This window comes from Mauremys reevesii, linkage group 1 (assembly GCF_016161935.1).
Source record: "Mauremys reevesii isolate NIE-2019 linkage group 1, ASM1616193v1, whole genome shotgun sequence".
NCBI classification, from domain to species: Eukaryota; Metazoa; Chordata; order Testudines; family Geoemydidae; genus Mauremys; species Mauremys reevesii.
Genome location: NC_052623.1, coordinates 100,380,203 through 100,398,887, shown reverse-complemented (window position 1 = coordinate 100,398,887; position 18,685 = coordinate 100,380,203). Strand labels below are relative to the sequence as shown.

The 18,685-nt window shown below is 53.6% G+C and overlaps 1 protein-coding gene across 11 annotated transcripts in view; it reads left to right on the top strand.

The window, feature by feature from the left end:
* The window catches only part of UGGT2 (UDP-glucose glycoprotein glucosyltransferase 2), a 413,106-nt gene that overhangs the window by 123,076 nt on the left and 271,345 nt on the right, over positions 1-18,685 (top strand). For 4 of the 11 annotated variants that reach the window (XR_005588059.1, XR_005588057.1, XM_039499634.1 and 1 more), the window contains exons 1-2: positions 15,005-15,233; positions 17,579-17,661. Coding sequence is in view for 3 of the 11 variants with exons in the window: in XM_039499634.1 (XP_039355568.1) it covers positions 15,097-15,233; positions 17,579-17,661 (220 nt within the window). In the remaining 8 variants the exon portion in view is untranslated. Of the gene's footprint in view, positions 1-15,004; positions 15,234-16,529; positions 16,634-17,278; positions 17,415-17,578; positions 17,662-18,685 lie in introns of those variants that run through there. The other 7 variants (XM_039499669.1, XM_039499672.1, XM_039499662.1 and 4 more) reach the window with 4 other exon arrangements.

Here is an 18,685-nt window from a genome sequence, read left to right as displayed (position 1 = left end):
TGCCCTAGCCATAGGAACCCTAACCCTATCTCCAAGTGCCCTAGCCATAGGAACCCTAACCCTAGGGCAGGAAGCCCTAGCCATAGGAACCCTAACCCTAGCTCCAAGTGCCCTAGCCATAGGAACCCTAACCCTAGCTCCAAGTGCCCTAGCCATAGGAACCCTAACCCTAGGGCGGGAAGCCCTAGCCATAGGAACCCTAACCCTAGCTCCAAGTCTCCCAGCCGTAGGAACCCCAACTCTAGCTCCAAGTGCCCTAGCCATAGGAACCCTAACCCTAGCTCCAAGTGCCCTAGCCATAGGAACCCCTAACCCTAGCTCCAAGTGCCCTAGCCATAGGAACCCTAACCCTAGCTCCAAGTGCCCTAGCCATAGGAACCCTAACCCTAGGGCGGGAAGCCCTAGCCATAGGAACCCTAACCCTAGCTCCAAGTGCCCTAGCCATAGGAACCCTAACCCTAGCTCCAAGTGCCCTAGCCATAGGAACCCTAACCCTAGGGCGGGAAGCCCTAGCCATAGGAACCCTAACCCTAGCTCCAAGTGCCCTAGCCATAGGAACCCTAACCCTAGGGCGGGAAGCCCTAGCCATAGGAACCCTAACCCTAGCTCCAAGTGCCCTAGCCATAGGAACCCTAACCCTAGCTCCAAGTGCCCTAGCCATAGGAACCCTAACCCTAGCTCCAAGTGCCCTAGCCATAGGAACCCTAACCCTAGCTCCAAGTGCCCTAGCCATAGGAACCCTAACCCTAGCTCCAAGTGCCCTAGCCATAGGAACCCTAACCCTAGGGCAGTAAGCCCTAGCCATAGGAACCCTAACCCTAGCTCCAAGTGCCCTAGCCATAGGAACCCTAACCCTAGCTCCAAGTGCCCTAGCCATAGGAACCCTAACCCTAGGGCGGGAAGCCCTAGCCATAGGAACCCTAACCCTAGCTCCAAGTGCCCTAGCCATAGGAACCCTAACCCTAGCTCCAAGTGCCCTAGCCATAGGAACCCTAACCCTAGGGCGGGAAGCCCTAGCCATAGGAACCCTAACCCTAGCTCCAAGTGCCCTAGCCATAGGAACCCTAACCCTAGCTCCAAGTGCCCTAGCCATAGGAACCCTAACCCTAGCTCCAAGTGCCCTAGCCATAGGAACCCTAACCCTAGCTCCAAGTGCCCTAGCCATAGGAACCCTAACCCTAGGGCAGTAAGCCCTAACCATAGGAACCCTAACCCTAGCTCCAAGTGCCCTAGCCATAGGAACCCTAACCCTAGCTCCAAGTGCCCTAGCCATAGGAACCCTAACCCTAGGGCGGGAAGCCCTAGCCATAGGAACCCTAACCCTAGCTCCAAGTGCCCTAGCCATAGGAACCCTAACCCTAGCTCCAAGTGCCCTAGCCATAGGAACCCTAACCCTAGCTCCAAGTGCCCTAGCCATAGGAACCCTAACCCTAGCTCCAAGAGCCCTAGCCATAGGAACCCTAACCCTAGGGCGGGAAGCCCTAGCCATAGGAACCCTAACCCTAGGGTGGGAAGCCCTAGCCATAGGAACCCTAACCCTAGCTCCAAGTGCCCTAGCCATAGGAACCCTAACCCTAGCTCCAAGTGCCCTAGCCATAGGAACACTAACCCTAGGGCGGGAAGCCCTAGCCATAGGAACCCTAACCCTAGCTCCAAGTGCCCTAGCCATAGGAACCCTAACCCTAGGGCAGTTAGCCCTAGCCATAGGAACCCTAACCCTAGCTCCAAGTGCCCTAGCCATAGGAACCCTAACCCTAGCTCCAAGTGCCCTAGCCATAGGAACCCTAACCCTAGCTCCAAGTGCCCTAGCCATAGGAACCCTAACCCTAGGGCGGGAAGCCCTAGCCATAGGAACCCTAACCCTAGCTCCAAGTGCCCTAGCCATAGGAACCCTAACCCTAGGGCGGGAAGCCCTAGCCATAGGAACCCTAACCCTAGGGCGGGAAGCCCTAGCCATAGGAACCCTAACCCTAGCTCCAAGTGCCCTAGCCATAGGAACCCTAACCCTAGCTCCAAGTGCCCTAGCCATAGGAACCCTAACCCTAGGGCAGTAAGCCCTAGCCATAGGAACCCTAACCCTAGCTCCAAGTGCCCTAGCCATAGGAACCCTAACCCTAGCTCGGGAAGCCCTAGCCATAGGAACCCTAACCCTAGCTCCAAGTGCCCTAGCCATAGGAACCCTAACCCTAGCTCCAAGTGCCCTAGCCATAGGAACCCTAACCCTAGCTCCAAGTGCCCTAGCCATAGGAACCCTAACCCTAGCTCCAAGTGCCCTAGCCATAGGAACCCTAACCCTAGGGACGGAAACCCTAGCCATAGGAACCCTAACCCTAGCTCCAAGTGCCCTAGCCATAGGAACCCTAACCCTAGCTCCAAGTGCCCTAGCCATAGGAACCCTAACCCTAGCTCCAAGTGCCCTAGCCATAGGAACCCTAACCCTATCGTGGGAAGCCCTAGCCATAGGAACCCTAACCCTAGCTCCAAGTGCCCTAGCCATAGGAACCCTAACCCTAGCTCCAAGTGCCCTAGCCATAGGAACCCTAACCCTAGGGCGGGAAGCCCTAGCCATAGGAACCCTAACCCTAGCTCCAAGTGCCCTAGCCATAGGAACCCTAACCCTAGCTCCAAGTGCCCTAGCCATAGGAACCCTAACCCTAGCTCCAAGTGCCCTAGCCATAGGAACCCTAACCCTAGCTCCAAGTGCCCTAGCCATAGGAACCCTAACCCTAGGGCGGGAAGCCCTAGCCATAGGAACCCTAACCCTAGGGTGGGAAGCCCTAGCCATAGGAACCCTAACCCTAGCTCCAAGTGCCCTAGCCATAGGAACCCTAACCCTAGCTCCAAGTGCCCTAGCCATAGGAACCCTAACCCTAGGGCGGGAAGCCCTAGCCATAGGAACCCTAACCCTAGCTCCAAGTGCCCTAGCCATAGGAACCCTAACCCTAGGGCGGGAAGCCCTAGCCATAGGAACCCTAACCCTAGCTCCAAGTGCCCTAGCCATAGGAACCCTAACCCTAGCTCCAAGTGCCCTAGCCATAGGAACCCTAACCCTAGCTCCAAGTGCCCTAGCCATAGGACCCCTAACCCTAGGGCGGGAAGCCCTAGCCATAGGAACCCTAACCCTAGCTCCAAGTGCCCTAGCCATAGGAACCCTAACCCTAGGGCGGGAAGCCCTAGCCATAGGAACCCTAACCCTAGGACAGGAGGCCCTAGCCATAGGAACCCTAACCCTAGGACAGGAGGCCCTAGCCATAGGAACCCTAACTCCAAGTGCCCTAGCCATAGGAACCCTAACCCTAGCTCCAAGTGCCCTAGCCATAGGAACCCTAACCCTAGCTCCAAGTGCCCTAGCTCCAAGTGCCCTAGCCATAGGAACCCTAACCCTAGGGCAGGAAGCCCTAGCCATAGGAACCCTAACCCTAGCTCCAAGTGCCCTAGCCATAGGAACCCTAACCCTAGCTCCAAGTGCCCTAGCCATAGGAACCCTAACCCTAGGGCGGGAAGCCCTAGCCATAGGAACCCTAACCCTAGCTCCAAGTGCCCTAGCCATAGGAACCCTAACCCTAGGGCGGGAAGCCCTAGCCATAGGAACCCTAACCCTAGGGCGGGAAGCCCTAGCCATAGGAACCCTAACCCTAGCTCCAAGTGCCCTAGCCATAGGAACCCTAACCCTAGGGCGGGAAGCCCTAGCCATAGGAACCCTAACCCTAGCTCCAAGTGCCCTACCCATAGGAACCCTAACCCTAGGGCAGTAAGCCCTAACCATAGGAACCCTAACCCTAGCTCCAAGTGCCCTAGCCATAGGAACCCTAACCCTAGCTCCAAGTGCCCTAGCCATAGGAACCCTAACCCTAGCTCCAAGTGCCCTAGCCATAGGAACCCTAACCCTAGGGCGGGAAGCCCTAGCCATAGGAACCCTAACCCTAGCTCCAAGTGCCCTAGCCATAGGAACCCTAACCCTAGGGCGGGAAGCCCTAGCCATAGGAACCCTAACCCTAGCTCCAAGTGCCCTAGCCATAGGAACCCTAACCCTAGCTCCAAGTGCCCTAGCCATAGGAACCCTAACCCTAGCTCCAAGTGCCCTAGCCATAGGAACCCTAACCCTAGGGCGGGAAGCCCTAGCCATAGGAACCCTAACCCTAGCTCCAAGTGCCCTAGCCATAGGAACCCTAACCCTAGCTCCAGAAGCCCTAGCCATAGGAACCCTAACCCTAGCGCGGGAAGCCCTAGCCATAGGAACCCTAACCCTAGCTCCAAGTGCCCTAGCCATAGGAACCCTAACCCTAGCTCCAAGTGCCCTAGCCATAGGAACCCTAACCCTAGCTCCAAGTGCCCTAGCCATAGGAACCCTAACCCTAGGGCGGGAAGCCCTAGCCATAGGAACCCTAACCCTAGCTCCAAGTGCCCTAGCCATAGGAACCCTAACCCTAGCTCCAAGTGCCCTAGCCATAGGAACCCTAACCCTAGCTCCTTTTGCCCTAGCCATAGGAACCCTAACCCTAGCTCCAAGTGCCCTAGCCATAGGAACCCTAACCCTAGCTCCAAGTGCCCTAGCCATAGGAACCCTAACCCTAGCTCCAAGTGCCCTAGCCATAGGAACCCTAACCCTAGGGCAGTAAGCCCTAACCATAGGAACCCTAACCCTAGCTCCAAGTGCCCTAGCCATAGGAACCCTAACCCTAGCTCCAAGTGCCCTAGCCATAGGAACCCTAACCCTAGCTCCAAATGCCCTAGCCATAGCAACCCTAACCCTAGGGCGGGAAGCCCTAGCCCTAGGAACCCTAACTCTAGGGCAGGAAGCCCTAGCCATAGGAACCCTAACCCTAGCTCCAAGTGCCCTAGCCATAGGAACCCTAACCCTAGCTCCAAGTGCCCAGCCATAGGAACCCTAACCCTAGCTCCAAGTGCCCTAGCCATAGGAACCCTAACCCTAGCTCCAAGTGCCCTAGCCATAGGAACCCTAACCCTAGCTCCAAGTGCCCTAGCCATAGCAACCCTAACCCTAGCTCCAAGTGCCCTACCCATAGCAACCCTAACCCTAGGGCAGTAAGCCCTAACCATAGGAACCCTAACCCTAGCTCCAAGTGCCCTAGCCATAGGAACCCTAACCCTAGGGTGGGAAGCCCTAGCCATAGGAACCCTAACCCTAGCTCCAAATGCCCTAGCCATAGGAACCCTAACCCTAGCTCCAAGTGCCCTAGCCATAGGAACCCTAACCCTAGCTCCAAATGCCCTAGCCATAGGAACCCTAACCCTAGCTCCAAGTGCCCTAGCCATAGGAACCCTAACCCTATGGCGGGAAGCCCTACCCATAGAAAGCCTAACCCTAGCTCCAACTGCCCTACCCATAGGAACCCTAACCCAAAGGCAGTAAGCCCTAGCCATAGGAACCGTAACCCTAGGGCGGGAAGCCCTAGCCATAGGAACCCTAACCCTAGCTCCAAGTGCCCTAGCCATAGGAACCCTAACCCTAGCTCCAAGTGCCCTACCCATAGGAACCCTAACCCTAGGGTGGGAAGCCCTAGCCATAGGAACCGTAACCCTAGCTCCAAGTGCTCTACCCATAGGAACCCTAACCCTAGGGCAGTAAGCCCTAACGATAGGAACCCTAATCCTAGGGCGGGAAGCCCTAGCTATAGGAACCCTAACCCTAGCTCCAAGTGAACTATCCATAGGAACCCTAACCCTAGCTCCCAGTGCCCTACCCATAGGAACCCTAACCCTAGGGCGGGAAGCCCTAGCCATAGGAACCCTAACCCTAGGTCCAAGTGCCCTACCTATAGGAACCTTAACCCTAGGGTAGTAAGCCCTAACGATAGGAATCCTAATCCTAGGGTGGGAAGCTCTAGCTATAGGAACCCTAACCCTAGCTCCAAGTGCCCGATCCATAGGAACCCTAACCCTAGCTCCAAGTGCCCTACCCATAGGAACCCTAACCCTAGGGCGTGAAGCCCTAGCAATAGGAACCCTAACCCTAGCTCCAAGTGCCCTAGCCACAGGAACACTAACCCTAGGGCGGGAAGCCCTAGCCATAGGAACCCTAACCCTAGCTCCAAGTGCCCTAGCCATAGGAACCCTAACGCTAGCTCCACGTGTCCTAGCCATAGGAACCCTAACCCTAGGGCTGGAAGCCCTAGCCATAGGAACCCTAACCCTAGCTCCAAGTGCCCTAGCCATAGGAACCCTAACCCTAGCTCCAAGTGCCCTAGCCATAGGAACCCTAACCCTAGCTCCAAATGCCCTAGCCATAGGAACCCTAACCCTAGCTCCAAGTGCCCTAGCCATAGGAACACTAACCCTATGGCGGGAAGCCCTAGCCATAGAAAGCCTAACCCTAGCTCCAAGTGCCCTAGCCATAGGAACCGTAACGCTAGCTCCAAGTGCCCTAGCCATAGGAACCCTAACACTAGGGCGGGAAGCCCTAGCCATAGGAACCCTAACCCTAGCTCCAAGTGCCCTGGCCATAGGAACCCTAACCCTAGGGCGGGATGCCCTAGCCATAGGAACACTAACCCTAGGGCGGGAAGCCCTAGCCATAGGAACCCTAACCCTAGCTCCAAGTGCCCTAGCCATAGGAACCCTAACCCTATGGCGGGAAGCCCTACCCATAGAAAGCCTAACCCTAGCTCCACCTCCCCTACCCATAGGAACCCTAACCCAAAGGCAGTAAGCCCTAGCCACAGGAACCGTAACCCTAGGGCGGGAAGCCCTAGCCATAGGAACCGTAACCCTAGCTCCAAGTGCCCTAGCCATAGGAACCGTAACCCTAGCTCCAAGTGCCCTACCCATAGGAACCCTAACCCTAGGGTGGGAAGCCCTAGCCATAGGAACCGTAACCCTAGCTCCAAGTGCTCTACCCATAGGAACCCTAACCCTAGGGCAGTAAGCCCTAACGATAGGAACCCTAATCCTAGGGCGGGAAGCCCTAGCTATAGGAACCCTAACCCTAGCTCCAAGTGAACTATCCATAGGAACCCTAACCCTAGCTCCCAGTGCCCTACCCATAGGAACCCTAACCCTAGGGCGGGAAGCCCTAGCCATAGGAACCCTAACCCTAGCTCCAAGTGCCCTACCCATAGGAACCTTAACCCTAGGGTAGTAAGCCCTAACGATAGGAACCCTAATCCTAGGGTGGGAAGCTCTAGCTATAGGAACCCTAACCCTAGCTCCAAGTGCCCTATCCATAGGAACCCTAACCCTAGCTCCAAGTGCCCTACCCATAGGAACCCTAACCCTAGGGCGGGAAGCCCTAGCCATAGGAACCCTAACCCTAGCTCCAAGTGCCCTAGCCATAGGAACACTAACCCTAGGGCGGGAAGCCCTAGCCATAGGAACCCTAACCCTAGCTCCAAGTGCCCTAGCCATAGGAACCCTAACGCTAGCTCCAAGTGTCCTAGCCATAGGAACCCTAACCCTAGGGCGGGAAGCCCTAGCCATAGGAACCCTAACCCTAGCTCCAAGTGCCCTAGCCATAGGAACCCTAACCCTAGCTCCAAGTGCCCTAGCCATAGGAACCCTAACCCTAGCTCCAAATGCCCTAGCCATAGGAACCCTAACCCTAGCTCCAAGTGCCCTAGCCATAGGAACACTAACCCTATGGCGGGAAGCCCTACCCATAGAAAGCCTAACCCTAGCTCCAAGTGCCCTAGCCATAGGAACCGTAACCCTAGCTCCAAGTGCCCTAGCCATAGGAACCCTAACACTAGGGCGGGAAGCCCTAGCCATAGGAACCCTAACCCTAGCTCCAAGTGCCCTAGCCATAGGAACCCTAACCCTAGGGCGGGATGCCCTAGCCATAGGAACCCTAACCCTAGGGCGGGAAGCCCTAGCCATAGGAACCCTAACCCTAGCTCCAAGTGCCCTAGCCATAGGAACCCTAACCCTAGCTCCAAGTGCCCTAGCCATAGGAACCCTAACCCTAGCTCCAAGTGCCCTAGCCATAGGAACCCTAACCCTAGCTCCAAGTGCCCTACCCATAGCAACCCTAACCCTAGGGCAGTAAGCCCTAACCATAGGAACCCTAACCCTAGCTCCAAGTGCCCTAGCCATAGGAACCCTAACCCTATGGCGGGAAGCCCTACCCATAGAAAGCCTAACCCTAGCTCCAACTGCCCTACCCATAGGAACCCTAACCCAAAGGCAGTAAGCCCTAGCCATAGGAACCGTAACCCTAGGGCGGGAAGCCCTAGCCATAGGAACCGTAACCCTAGCTCCAAGTGCCCTAGCCATAGGAACCCTAACACTAGCTCCAAGTGCCCTACCCATAGGAACCCTAACCCTAGGGTGGGAAGCCCTAGCCATAGGAACCATAACCCTAGCTCCAAGTGCCCTAGCCATAGGAACCCTAACCCTAGGGCGGGAAGCCCTAGCCATAGGAACCGTAACCCTAGCTCCAAGTGCTCTACCCATAGGAACCCTAACCCTAGGGCAGTAAGCCCTAACGATAGGAACCCTAATCCTAGGGCGGGAAGCCCTAGCTATAGGAACCCTAACCCTAGCTCCAAGTGAACTATCCATAGGAACCCTAACCCTAGCTCCCAGTGCCCTACCCATAGGAACCCTAACCCTAGGGCGGGAAGCCCTAGCCATAGGAACCCTAACCCTAGCTCCAAGTGCCCTACCCATAGGAACCTTAACCCTAGGGTAGTAAGCCCTAACGATAGGAACCCTAATCCTAGGGTGGGAAGCTCTAGCTATAGGAACCCTAACCCTAGCTCCAAGTGCCCTATCCATAAGAACCCTAACCCTAGCTCTAAGTGCCCTACCCATCGGAACCCTAACCCTAGGGCGGGAAGCCCTAGCCATAGGAACCCTAACCCTAGCTCCAAGTGCCCTAGCCATAGGAACACTAACCCTAGGGCGGTTAGCCCTAGCCATAGGAACCCTAACCCTAGCTCCAAGTGCCCTAGCCATAGGAACCCTAACGCTAGCTCCAAGTGTCCTAGCCATAGGAACCCTAACCCTAGGGCGGGAAGCCCTAGCCATAGGAACCCTAACCCTAGGGCGGGAAGCCCTAGCCATAGGAACCCAAACCCTAGCTCCAAGTGCCCTACCCATAGGAACCCTAACCCTAGGGCGGGAAGCCCTAGCCATAGGAACCCTAACCCTAGCTCCAAGTGCCCTACCCATAGGAACCCTAACCCTAGCTCCAAGTGCCCTACCCATAGGAACCCTAACCCTAGCTCCAAGTGCCCTAGCCATAGGAACCCTAACCCTAGCTCCAAGTGCCCTAGCCATAGGAACCCTAACCCTAGCTCCAAGTGCCCTAGCCATAGGAACCCTAACCCTATGGCGGGAAGCCCTACCCATAGAAAGCCTAACCCTAGCTCCAACTGCCCTACCCATAGGAACCCTAACCCAAAGGCAGTAAGCCCTAGCCATAGGAACCGTAACCCTAGGGCGGGAAGCCCTAGCCATAGGAACCGTAACCCTAGCTCCAAGTGCCCTAGCCATAGGAACCCTAACACTAGCTCCAAGTGCCCTACCCATAGGAACCCTAACCCTAGGGTGGGAAGCCCTAGCCATAGGAACCATAACCCTAGCTCCAAGTGCCCTAGCCATAGGAACCCTAACCCTAGGGCGGGAAGCCCTAGCCATAGGAACCGTAACCCTAGCTCCAAGTGCTCTACCCATAGGAACCCTAACCCTAGGGCAGTAAGCCCTAGCTATAGGAACCCTAACCCTAGGGCGGGAAGCCCTAGCTATAGGAACCCTAACCCTAGCTCCAAGTGAACTATCCATAGGAACCCTAACCCTAGCTCCCAGTGCCCTACCCATAGGAACCCTAACCCTAGGGCTGGAAGCCCTAGCCATAGGAACCCTAACCCTAGCTCCAAGTGCCCTACCCATAGGAACCTTAACCCTAGGGTAGTAAGCCCTAACGATAGGAACCCTAATCCTAGGGTGGGAAGCTCTAGCTATAGGAACCCTAACCCTAGCTCCAAGTGCCCTATCCATAGGAACCCTAACGCTAGCTCCAAGTGTCCTAGCCATAGGAACCCTAACCCTAGGGCGGGAAGCCCTAGCCATAGGAACCCTAACCCTAGCTCCAAGTGCCCTAGCCATAGGAACACTAACCCTAGGGCGGGAAGCCCTAGCCATAGGAACCCTAACCCTAGCTCCAAGTGCCCTAGCCATAGGAACCCTAACGCTAGCTCCAAGTGTCCTAGCCATAGGAACCCTAACCCTAGGGCGGGAAGCCCTAGCCGTAGGAACCCTAACCCTAGGGCGGGAAGCCCTAGCCATAGGAACCGAAACCCTAGCTCCAAGTGCCCTACCCATAGGAACCATAACCCTAGGGCGGGAAGCCCTAGCCATAGGAACCCTAAACCTAGCTCCAAGTGCCCTACCCATAGGAACCCTAACCCTAGCTCCAAGTGCTCTAGCCATAGGAACCCTAACCGTAGCTCCAAGTGCCCTACCCATAGGAACCCTAACCCTAGCTCCAAGTGCCCTACCCATAGGAACCCTAACCCTAGCTCCAAGTGCCCTACCCATAGGAACCCTAACCCTAGCTCCAAGTGCCCTACCCATAGGAACCCTAACCCTGGGGCGGGAAGCCCTACCCATAGGAACCCTAACCCTAGCTCCAAGTGCCCTACCCATAGGAACCCTAACCCTAGCTCCAAGTGCCCTACCCATAGGAACCCTAACCCTAGCTCCAAGTGCCCTACCCATAGGAAACCTAACCCTAGCTCCAAGTGCCCTACACATACGAAACCCAACCCTAGCTCCAAGTGCCTTACACATAGGAAACCTAACCCTAGCTGCAAGTGCCCTACCCATAGGAACCCTAACCCTGGGGCGGGAATCCCTATCCATAGGAACCCAGCCCTAGCTCCAAGTGCTCTACCCATAGGAAGCCTAACTCTAGCTCCAAGTGCCTAGGGTTAGGGTACCTATGGATAGAGCTTCTCGCTGTAGGGTTAGGGTTCCAATGGCTACGGCACTTGGAGCTAGGGTTAGGGTTCCTATGGGTAGGGCTTCCTGCCCTAGGGGTAAGGCTCCTGTGTGTAGGGAACTAGGAACTAGGGTTAGGGTTCCTCTGGGTAGGCTTTCCCGCCCTAGAGTTAGGGTTCCTAGGGGGTAGGGCTTCCCCCCCTAGGGTTAGGGTTCCTAGGGGTAGGGCACTTGGAGCTAGGCTTAGGGTTCCCATGGCTAGGGCTTCCCGCCCTAGGCTTAGGGTTCCCATGGCTAGGGCTTCCCACCCTGGGCTTAGGGTTCCCATGGCTGGGGCACCTGGAGCTTGGGTTAGGGTTCCCATGGGTAGGGTACTTGGAGCTTGCTTAGGGTTCCTATGGGTAGGGCTTCCCGCTCTAGGGTTAGGGTTCCTAGGGGTACGGCTTCCCGCCCTAGGGTTAGGGTTCCTAGAGGTAGGGCTTCCCGCCCTAGGCTTAGGGTTCCAAGGGGTAGGGCACTTGGAGCTAGGGTTAGGGTTCCTAGGGGTAGGGCTTCCCGCCCTAGCGTTAGGGTTCCTATTGGTAGGGCTTCCCGCCCTAGGGTTAGGGTTGCTATGGGTAGGGCATTTGGAGCTAGGGTTAGGGTTCCTATGGCTAGGGCACTTGGAGCTAGGTTTATGGTTCTATGGCTAGGGCTTCCCGCCCCAAGGTTAGGGTTCCTATGGGTAGGGCACGTGGAGCTAGGGTTAGAGTTCCTATGCGTAGGGCTTCCTGCCCTAGGGTTAGGGTTCCTATGGGTAGGGCTTCCCGCCCTAGCGTTAGGGTTCCTAGTGGTAGGGCTTCCCGCCCTAGGGTTAGGGTTCCTAGGGGTAGGGCTTCCCGCCCTAGCGTTAGGGTTCCTATTGGTAGGGCTTCCCGCCGTAGGGTTAGGGTTGCTATGGGTAGGGCACTTGGAGCTAGGTTTATGGTTCTATGGCTAGGGCTTCCCGCCCCAGGGTTAGGGTTCCTATGGGTAGGGCACGTGGAGCTAGGGTTAGAGTTCCTATGGGTAGGGCACGTGGAGCTAGGGTTAGGGTTCCTATGCGTAGGGCTTCCTGCCCTAGGGTTAGGGTTCCTATGGTTAGGGCACTTGGAGCTAGGGTTAGGGTTCCTATGGCTAGCGCTTCGCGTCATAGGGTTAGGGTTCCTATGGCTAAGGCACTTGGAGCTAGGTTTATGGTTCTATGGCTAGGGCTTCCCGCCCCAGGGTTAGGGTTCCTATGGGTAGGGCACGTGGAGCTAGGGTTAGAGTTCCTATGGGTAGGGCACGTGGACCTAGGGTTAGGGTTCCTATGCGTAGGGCTTCCTGCCCTAGGGTTAGGGTTCCTATGGGTAGGGCACTTGGAGCTAGGGTTAGGGTTCCTATGGGTAGGGCACTTGGAGCTTGGGTTAGGGTTCCTATGGGTAGGGCTTCCCGCCCTAGGGTTAGGATTCCTAGGGGTAGGGCAGTTGGAGCTGGGGCTAGGGTTCCTAGGGGTAGGGCTTCCCGCCCTAGGGTTAGGGTTCTCAGGGGTAGGGCACTTGGACCTAGGGTTAGGGTTCCCAGGGGTTAGGGTTAGGGTCAGGGTTAGGGTTCCTAGGGGTAGGGCTTCCCGCCCTAGGGTTAGGTTTCCCAGGGGTAGGGCACTTGGAGCGAGGGTTAGGGTTGCTATGGGTAGGGCTTCCCGCGCTAGGGTTAGGGTTCCTATGGCTAGGGCACTTGGAGCTAGGGTTAGGGTTCCTAGGGGTAGGGTTTCCCGCCCTAGCGTTAGGGTTCCTATTGGTAGGGCTTCCCGCCCTAGGGTTAGGGTTCCTATGGGTAGGGCATTTCGAGCTAGGGTTAGGGTTCCTATGGCTAGGGCACTTGGAGCTAGGGTTAGGGTTCTATGTCTAGGGCTTCCCGCCCCAGGGTTAGGGTTCCTATGGGTAGGGCACGTGGAGCTAGGGTTAGAGTTCCTATGGGTAGGGCACTTGGAGCTAGGGTTAGGGTTCCTATGGCTAGCGCTTCCCATCATAGGGTTAGGGTTCCTATTGCTGGGGCACTTGGAGCTAGGGTTAGGTTTCCTATGGTTAGGGCACTTGGAGCTAGGGTTAGGGTTCCTATGGGTAGGGCACTTGGAGCTTGGGTTAGGGTTCCTAGGGGTAGGGCTTCCCATCCTAGGGTTAGGATTCCTAGGGGTAGGGCAGTTGGAGCTAGGGTTAGGGTTCCTAGGGGTAGGGCTTCCCACCCTAGGGTTAGGGTTCCTCTGGTTAGGGCTCTTGGAGCTAGGGTTAGGGGTCCTAGGGGTAGGGCATTCAGAGCTAGGGTTAAGTTTCCTAGCGGTAGGGTACTTGGAGCTAGGGTTACGGTTCCTTCGGGTAGGGCACTTGGAGCTAGGGTTAAGGTTGCTATGGGTAGAGCATCCCTCCCTAGGGTTAGGGTTCCTATGGGTAGGGCTTCCCGCCCTAGGCTTAGGGTAGGGTAAGTGTCCTACCCATAGCAACCCCCACGCTAGGATGGGCAGCCCTACCCGTAGGAACTCTAACCCCAGCTCCAAATGCCCTACCAATAGCAACGCTAACCCTACGGGCCGACGCCCTACCAATAGGAATCCTAACCCTAGGGAGTGAAGCGCTACCAATAGGAACCCTAACCCTAGCTCCAAGTGCCCTATCCATAGGAACTCTAACCCTGGGGTGGGAGGCCCTAACCATGGCAACCCTAACCCTAGGGAGTGAAGCTCTACCAATAGGAACCCTAACCCTAGCTCCAAGTGCCCTACCCTTAGGAACGCTAACCCTAGGGCGGGAAGCCATACCCATAGGAACCCTAACCCTCGCTCCCAGTGTCCTACCCTTATGAACCCTAACCGTAGGGTGGGAACCCCTCCCTATAGGATCCCTAACCCTTGCTCCAAGTGTCATACCCATAGGAAACCTAATCCTAGCTCCAAGTGCCCTACCCTGAGCAACCCTAACCCTAGCTCCAAGTTCCCTGCCCATAGGAACTGTAACCCCAGGGCGGGAAGCCCTCCCCATAGGAACTGTAACCCTAGGGTGGGTAGCCGTACCCCTAGGAACCCTAACCCTAGCTCCAAGTGGCCTACCCTTAGGAACTCAAACTTTAGGGCGGAAATTCCTCCGCATAGGAACCATAATCCTACCTCAAGTGCATTACCCTTGGAACTATAAGCCTAGCTCCACGTGCCCTATCCTTAGGAACCCTAATCAGGAATTCAATAACCTGGAGTCAGACCCCCAGAATCATGAGAGTAGGTTTTAAAATAATGCATTTTTGATTTTCCCTTGTCTTTCTGAGCATCTTAGGTATCTTTTCTTCACATTTTCAAACTTCTTCCACAATCATGAGGGATACAAAGTTTTTTTTTTTACATATATAATGAGAGCTGCGTTTCTCAGACTCTCTCTCAACAGCTGAAGCCTGCTCCTACCCCCAGCCTACGTTTTGCAATAAAAAAAATCATTCAATTTTGCAACACTCTGAGCCTCCTTCGACCCTGACGCTGAAGAAACTGAGACCCTCTTCCTTTTTGCCACGTTTTGATAGGGGAGAGCAGACCCAGATTGCCACCCCGTGGTGGAAATTACTTTCCATCAACTCAGCCTAAATGATCCTTTGCAGCTAATGTAAATAATTGGGGGGGGCGTGCATCGTCCCTCACTGTAGGTAGACCATGGGCGGGGTGGGGGGTGTCGCTTTAGCCTTGTTGGTCGGGAGCATCCTTCCGCCCCGCACCTTCCCCGGGGGTGGGGGGGCGAGTTAACTGCCCCGAAGACCGGCGCGTGGAAGAGGCAAGAAGCAAACGGTCCCCGCCTGACCGCTCATGCAGCCCGGGAGCCTCGCCCCGCCCCGCCCCGCCCCGCCTCTCGCTCCAGCCCCACTCCTAGCGCCGCGTACCGGCTCTGAGGAGCTGGCGCCTGTTTTAGCCACGCTCGTCCTTCGGCTGGCTGCTCTGATTGGTCTCCTGGCTGACCAATAGCGCGGGAGAGCGCATCTCCGGGCCAATGGGAGCAGGGTGCCGGGGCTCGTAGGCGGAGCCACTGTATCAATCACGGGGTTGGGGGCGAGAGGTGGGAGGGAGGTCAGAGAAGCGCGGCGCTGGCGTGGGCTGGTCTCTCCGCCGCTTCACTCTCCTGCGTGGCAGCGGCCCCCTGATCCGGCACCGAGTCCGCCTTCCCCATGGCGGCGGTCGCGGCCGCGGCGCTGCTGCTGCTGTGCGCGTGGCTGCTCCCGTGCGGGGCCCCAGCCTCCCCCAAGGCCGTGACGGCCCGTCTGGCAGCGAAGTGGCCGGCCACCTCCCTGCTGCTGGAGGCGAGGTGCGTGCGGGCAACACGCTCCCGCGCCGCGGGGCCCGGGCAGGGGAGCGGCCGCGGCATGTGGGGCACTGGGGAGTCCTGACTTCAGCGGGAGACTCTCACTCTCCGGTGCCGCTCCCCCCTCGAGAGGGAGGACGAGGCTTCCTATAATACGAGTTTTGTCGTATTATAACAAAATACGTATTATAGCGGGGCAAGTTTTTGTGAGTGTCCAGTAATTGTGGGTGCTCCTTTTGAGACACCTCTGCCTATCAGTAGTAACCCCCAATTTGGTAGTTATTGCTGGGAAGAAAAAAGAGGCTATTGCCCTACTGGATCAGACCTATGTTCTTTTAGTCCAGTATCCTCTTTCTGATAGATGCCAGTATGGGTGGATGTTTTAGAGGAAGGTGCGAAATGTGATTATTTGCCTCCTTTTCTTGCCCCACCCTGTGTAAAAAGCATCTCCTAATTCAGGGGTTGGCAACTTCTAGCATGTGGCTTGCCAGGGTAAGTACCTTGGTGGACTGGGCCAGTTTGTTTACCTGCCATGTTGGCAGGTTCGGCAGACTGTGGTTCCCACTGGCCAGGCCAGGGGGGGGTGGCAGGAATTCGCGGCCAGTACATCCCTCAGCCCGCACTGCTTCCCACCGCCCCCATTGGCCTGGGATAGTGAACTGCGGCCAGTGGGAGCTGCAATCGGCTAAACCTGCCGACGTGGCCGGTAAACAAACTGTCCCGGCCTGCCAGGTGCTTACCCTGGCGAGCTGCGTGCCAGAGGATGCCGACCCCTGCCCTAATCGTTAATGATTGAATTAAGGCCTGAAACGTTGACTGTGGTCTCTAAGGCCTGTGGTCTACGCTGGGCGGGATAGATCTAAGCTATGCAACTTGAGCTATGAGAATAGTGTAGCTGAAGTCGATGTATATTAGATAGACTTAGATTGACTTACTTCGCGTCCTCGCAGCGTAGGATCGATGGCCGCTGCTCCCCAGTCGACTCTGCTTCTGCCTCTCACTCTGGTGGAGTTCTGGAGTCGACAGGGAGTGTGTTTGGGGATCGATGTATCATGACATCGATCCCCAATAGATTGATCACTACCTGCCGATCCGGCAGTTAGTGTAGACATACCCTTAATTGAGATGTATCTGCCTTAATACTTCACACTGTCATAGCAGTTCACATCTTTAAGGGGCATACATGGATGCTGTTGGCTATTTATATAGCGCTATGGTTGTATGAGTTAACAAACTATATCATTTTCAAAGTATAGTACATAAAAGTTGTTATTTTCCCCCTACTCACATGTTTTACAGGTCAAACTGAGGAGCAACAACCAGCTAATCTACATAAAGCTGAACCCCCACCATCTTCCTAGTAAAATAACTTTCGCTTCCCAAATGCAGCAAAGGCATATCAAGTAAAGGGTGGATAAATGTGTATAGTTTTAATATTACTAAAACAAAACCTACACACTTAAAGTGATACTGTTAGCTTGAAATCTCCTCAATTTCAAAAAATGAGTTAAACGTAGTTTCTAGTACTATATATGCCCTTTACAGCCTCTATCACTAAATGTGGATTTACAATCGTACTTTCCCATTTTTATAACTTTTATCGCCCCTCTTGCTGTGTGAAAGACTCACATAGAAAGGGGAAAATGATGAATTGACTGCTATGTACATTTACAGCTCTTCATCTATAAACAGTGGAAGCAAAGTAGCAAATTTTCAGTTGATGATGTGCTTTTAACGATAGAAGTGTGATTAGAAAGAGTGACATGAGTTAAATTGAGAGGACTTCAGTTCTTTGCAATAAAACCAATAACTGTCCTCCACTATTGAGGTGGTAACAAACTTTCCATCTTTAAAGGCTCTGTGTAGGTTGGAGACCACCTGTGGATCTCCAGCTAGGTTATTGTCACTGATACAGTTTTGTAACTAATTAAATATTCTCAACTGATCAAATGTGCATTTTCATTTTTGCAAAGCAAATATAGAAAAAATGTATGTGTTTAATTGCATATGTATATTCTGTATGTTGACATGTATGTGAAACAAAAATAAAATAGACTATAAGTTTCATCTATTCCTGTAAAAGGTGCTAATCTAATTTTACTGTGCAGATCTGATTGCTGAGCTTGAGTCACACTGAAAGCATTTGGTTCTGACTTTTACTTTAACTGAAAAAGATACAATTAGGTCAGTGTTCATTATTTTACCATAGAAGCTTGCAAGACTATAGTTAATATTTAGAACGCCTATATTGCTATATAATTTCAAAGTAGCATAGTGTAGATTTTTACTGTGCTGTATGCTTAAACAAAAGTCACATGGACAAATTAATTCTATTTTTTTTTAAACAGTGAATTTATTGCAGAAGACGGTAATGAGAAGTTTTGGCAGTTTTTGGAAACTGTACGAGAATTAACAATTTATAAGAAAAGAGGTAAGTAATTAAAAAGCATGTTTTAATCAGACACTACCACCTTGTACTAAATATAATTGTAATCTTCTCATTAACACATTAACTTCAGTTATGCAAAGACTCACTCTTCAGCTGCTCCTTGATAGAGGCTCTTTTGCCACAGTGACAAGATCTTATTTTGTTCAAGTGCATCCTCTTTACATGACTGCTTAAAGCTCGTTTTGGCTCCAAGTTTAGCTGCCCGAGCACACAATGCTGCTAGAGACAATGTCTGACATTGCCTAGCCTGTCTGTCTGATATATGGTATGATGTGACCTTGAGATCATTGAGAATGCTCAGTATATTTTCCTTTTGGGGAGGTTTCTACCCTGTGTGAGGGCTCTGAAATGGAGCTTATTCAGGGAATTCAAGAGGGACAGGAGTGCAAGAAGGGAGTCTTATTAAGAAGGGTTTCTGCTGATCCCAGATGCCTGTGGTGAAGTTAGCTGTTGGATGTGAATATTTACTCTAGAAACACCAATTTCTATGAAAAAAATTGTTACACTCTGCAAGAGTTATGAGTGGTTTCTTGCACCATCAGGTGTCTTTGAACTGAATACCCTGAAGTACTCGATCATAAACCAATTAGACTCACATGGTCACCAAACATAATGATTATCATTTATATAAATACTGCAAAGTTGATTAAAATAGTAAAATTAAAAGGAAAAAATACTAGTTATGCATAATATGAAAAGAAATAAAGGGCAGATTTACAGCCCACTTAAAAAGTAGTTATATTAAAGTTTATTTAGAGTTGAATTAAAACCCTCTGATCCAACCTGAGTAAGGGGCTGTACTGTCCCAGGAGCAAGACAGGAACAGTTTGTGACTGACAGTCCAAGTCAGCTGAGAACATCACTGTATCTTCTATTACATCTGTTTTTTTGTTTATATTTAACAAAAAAGCTCCATTTTCCATTTCCTGTTAAAGGATTTTCTTTAACTAATTACACTAAGATTGAATTGCATCTTTATTTAGATGTGGTAGAATTACTTGTACAA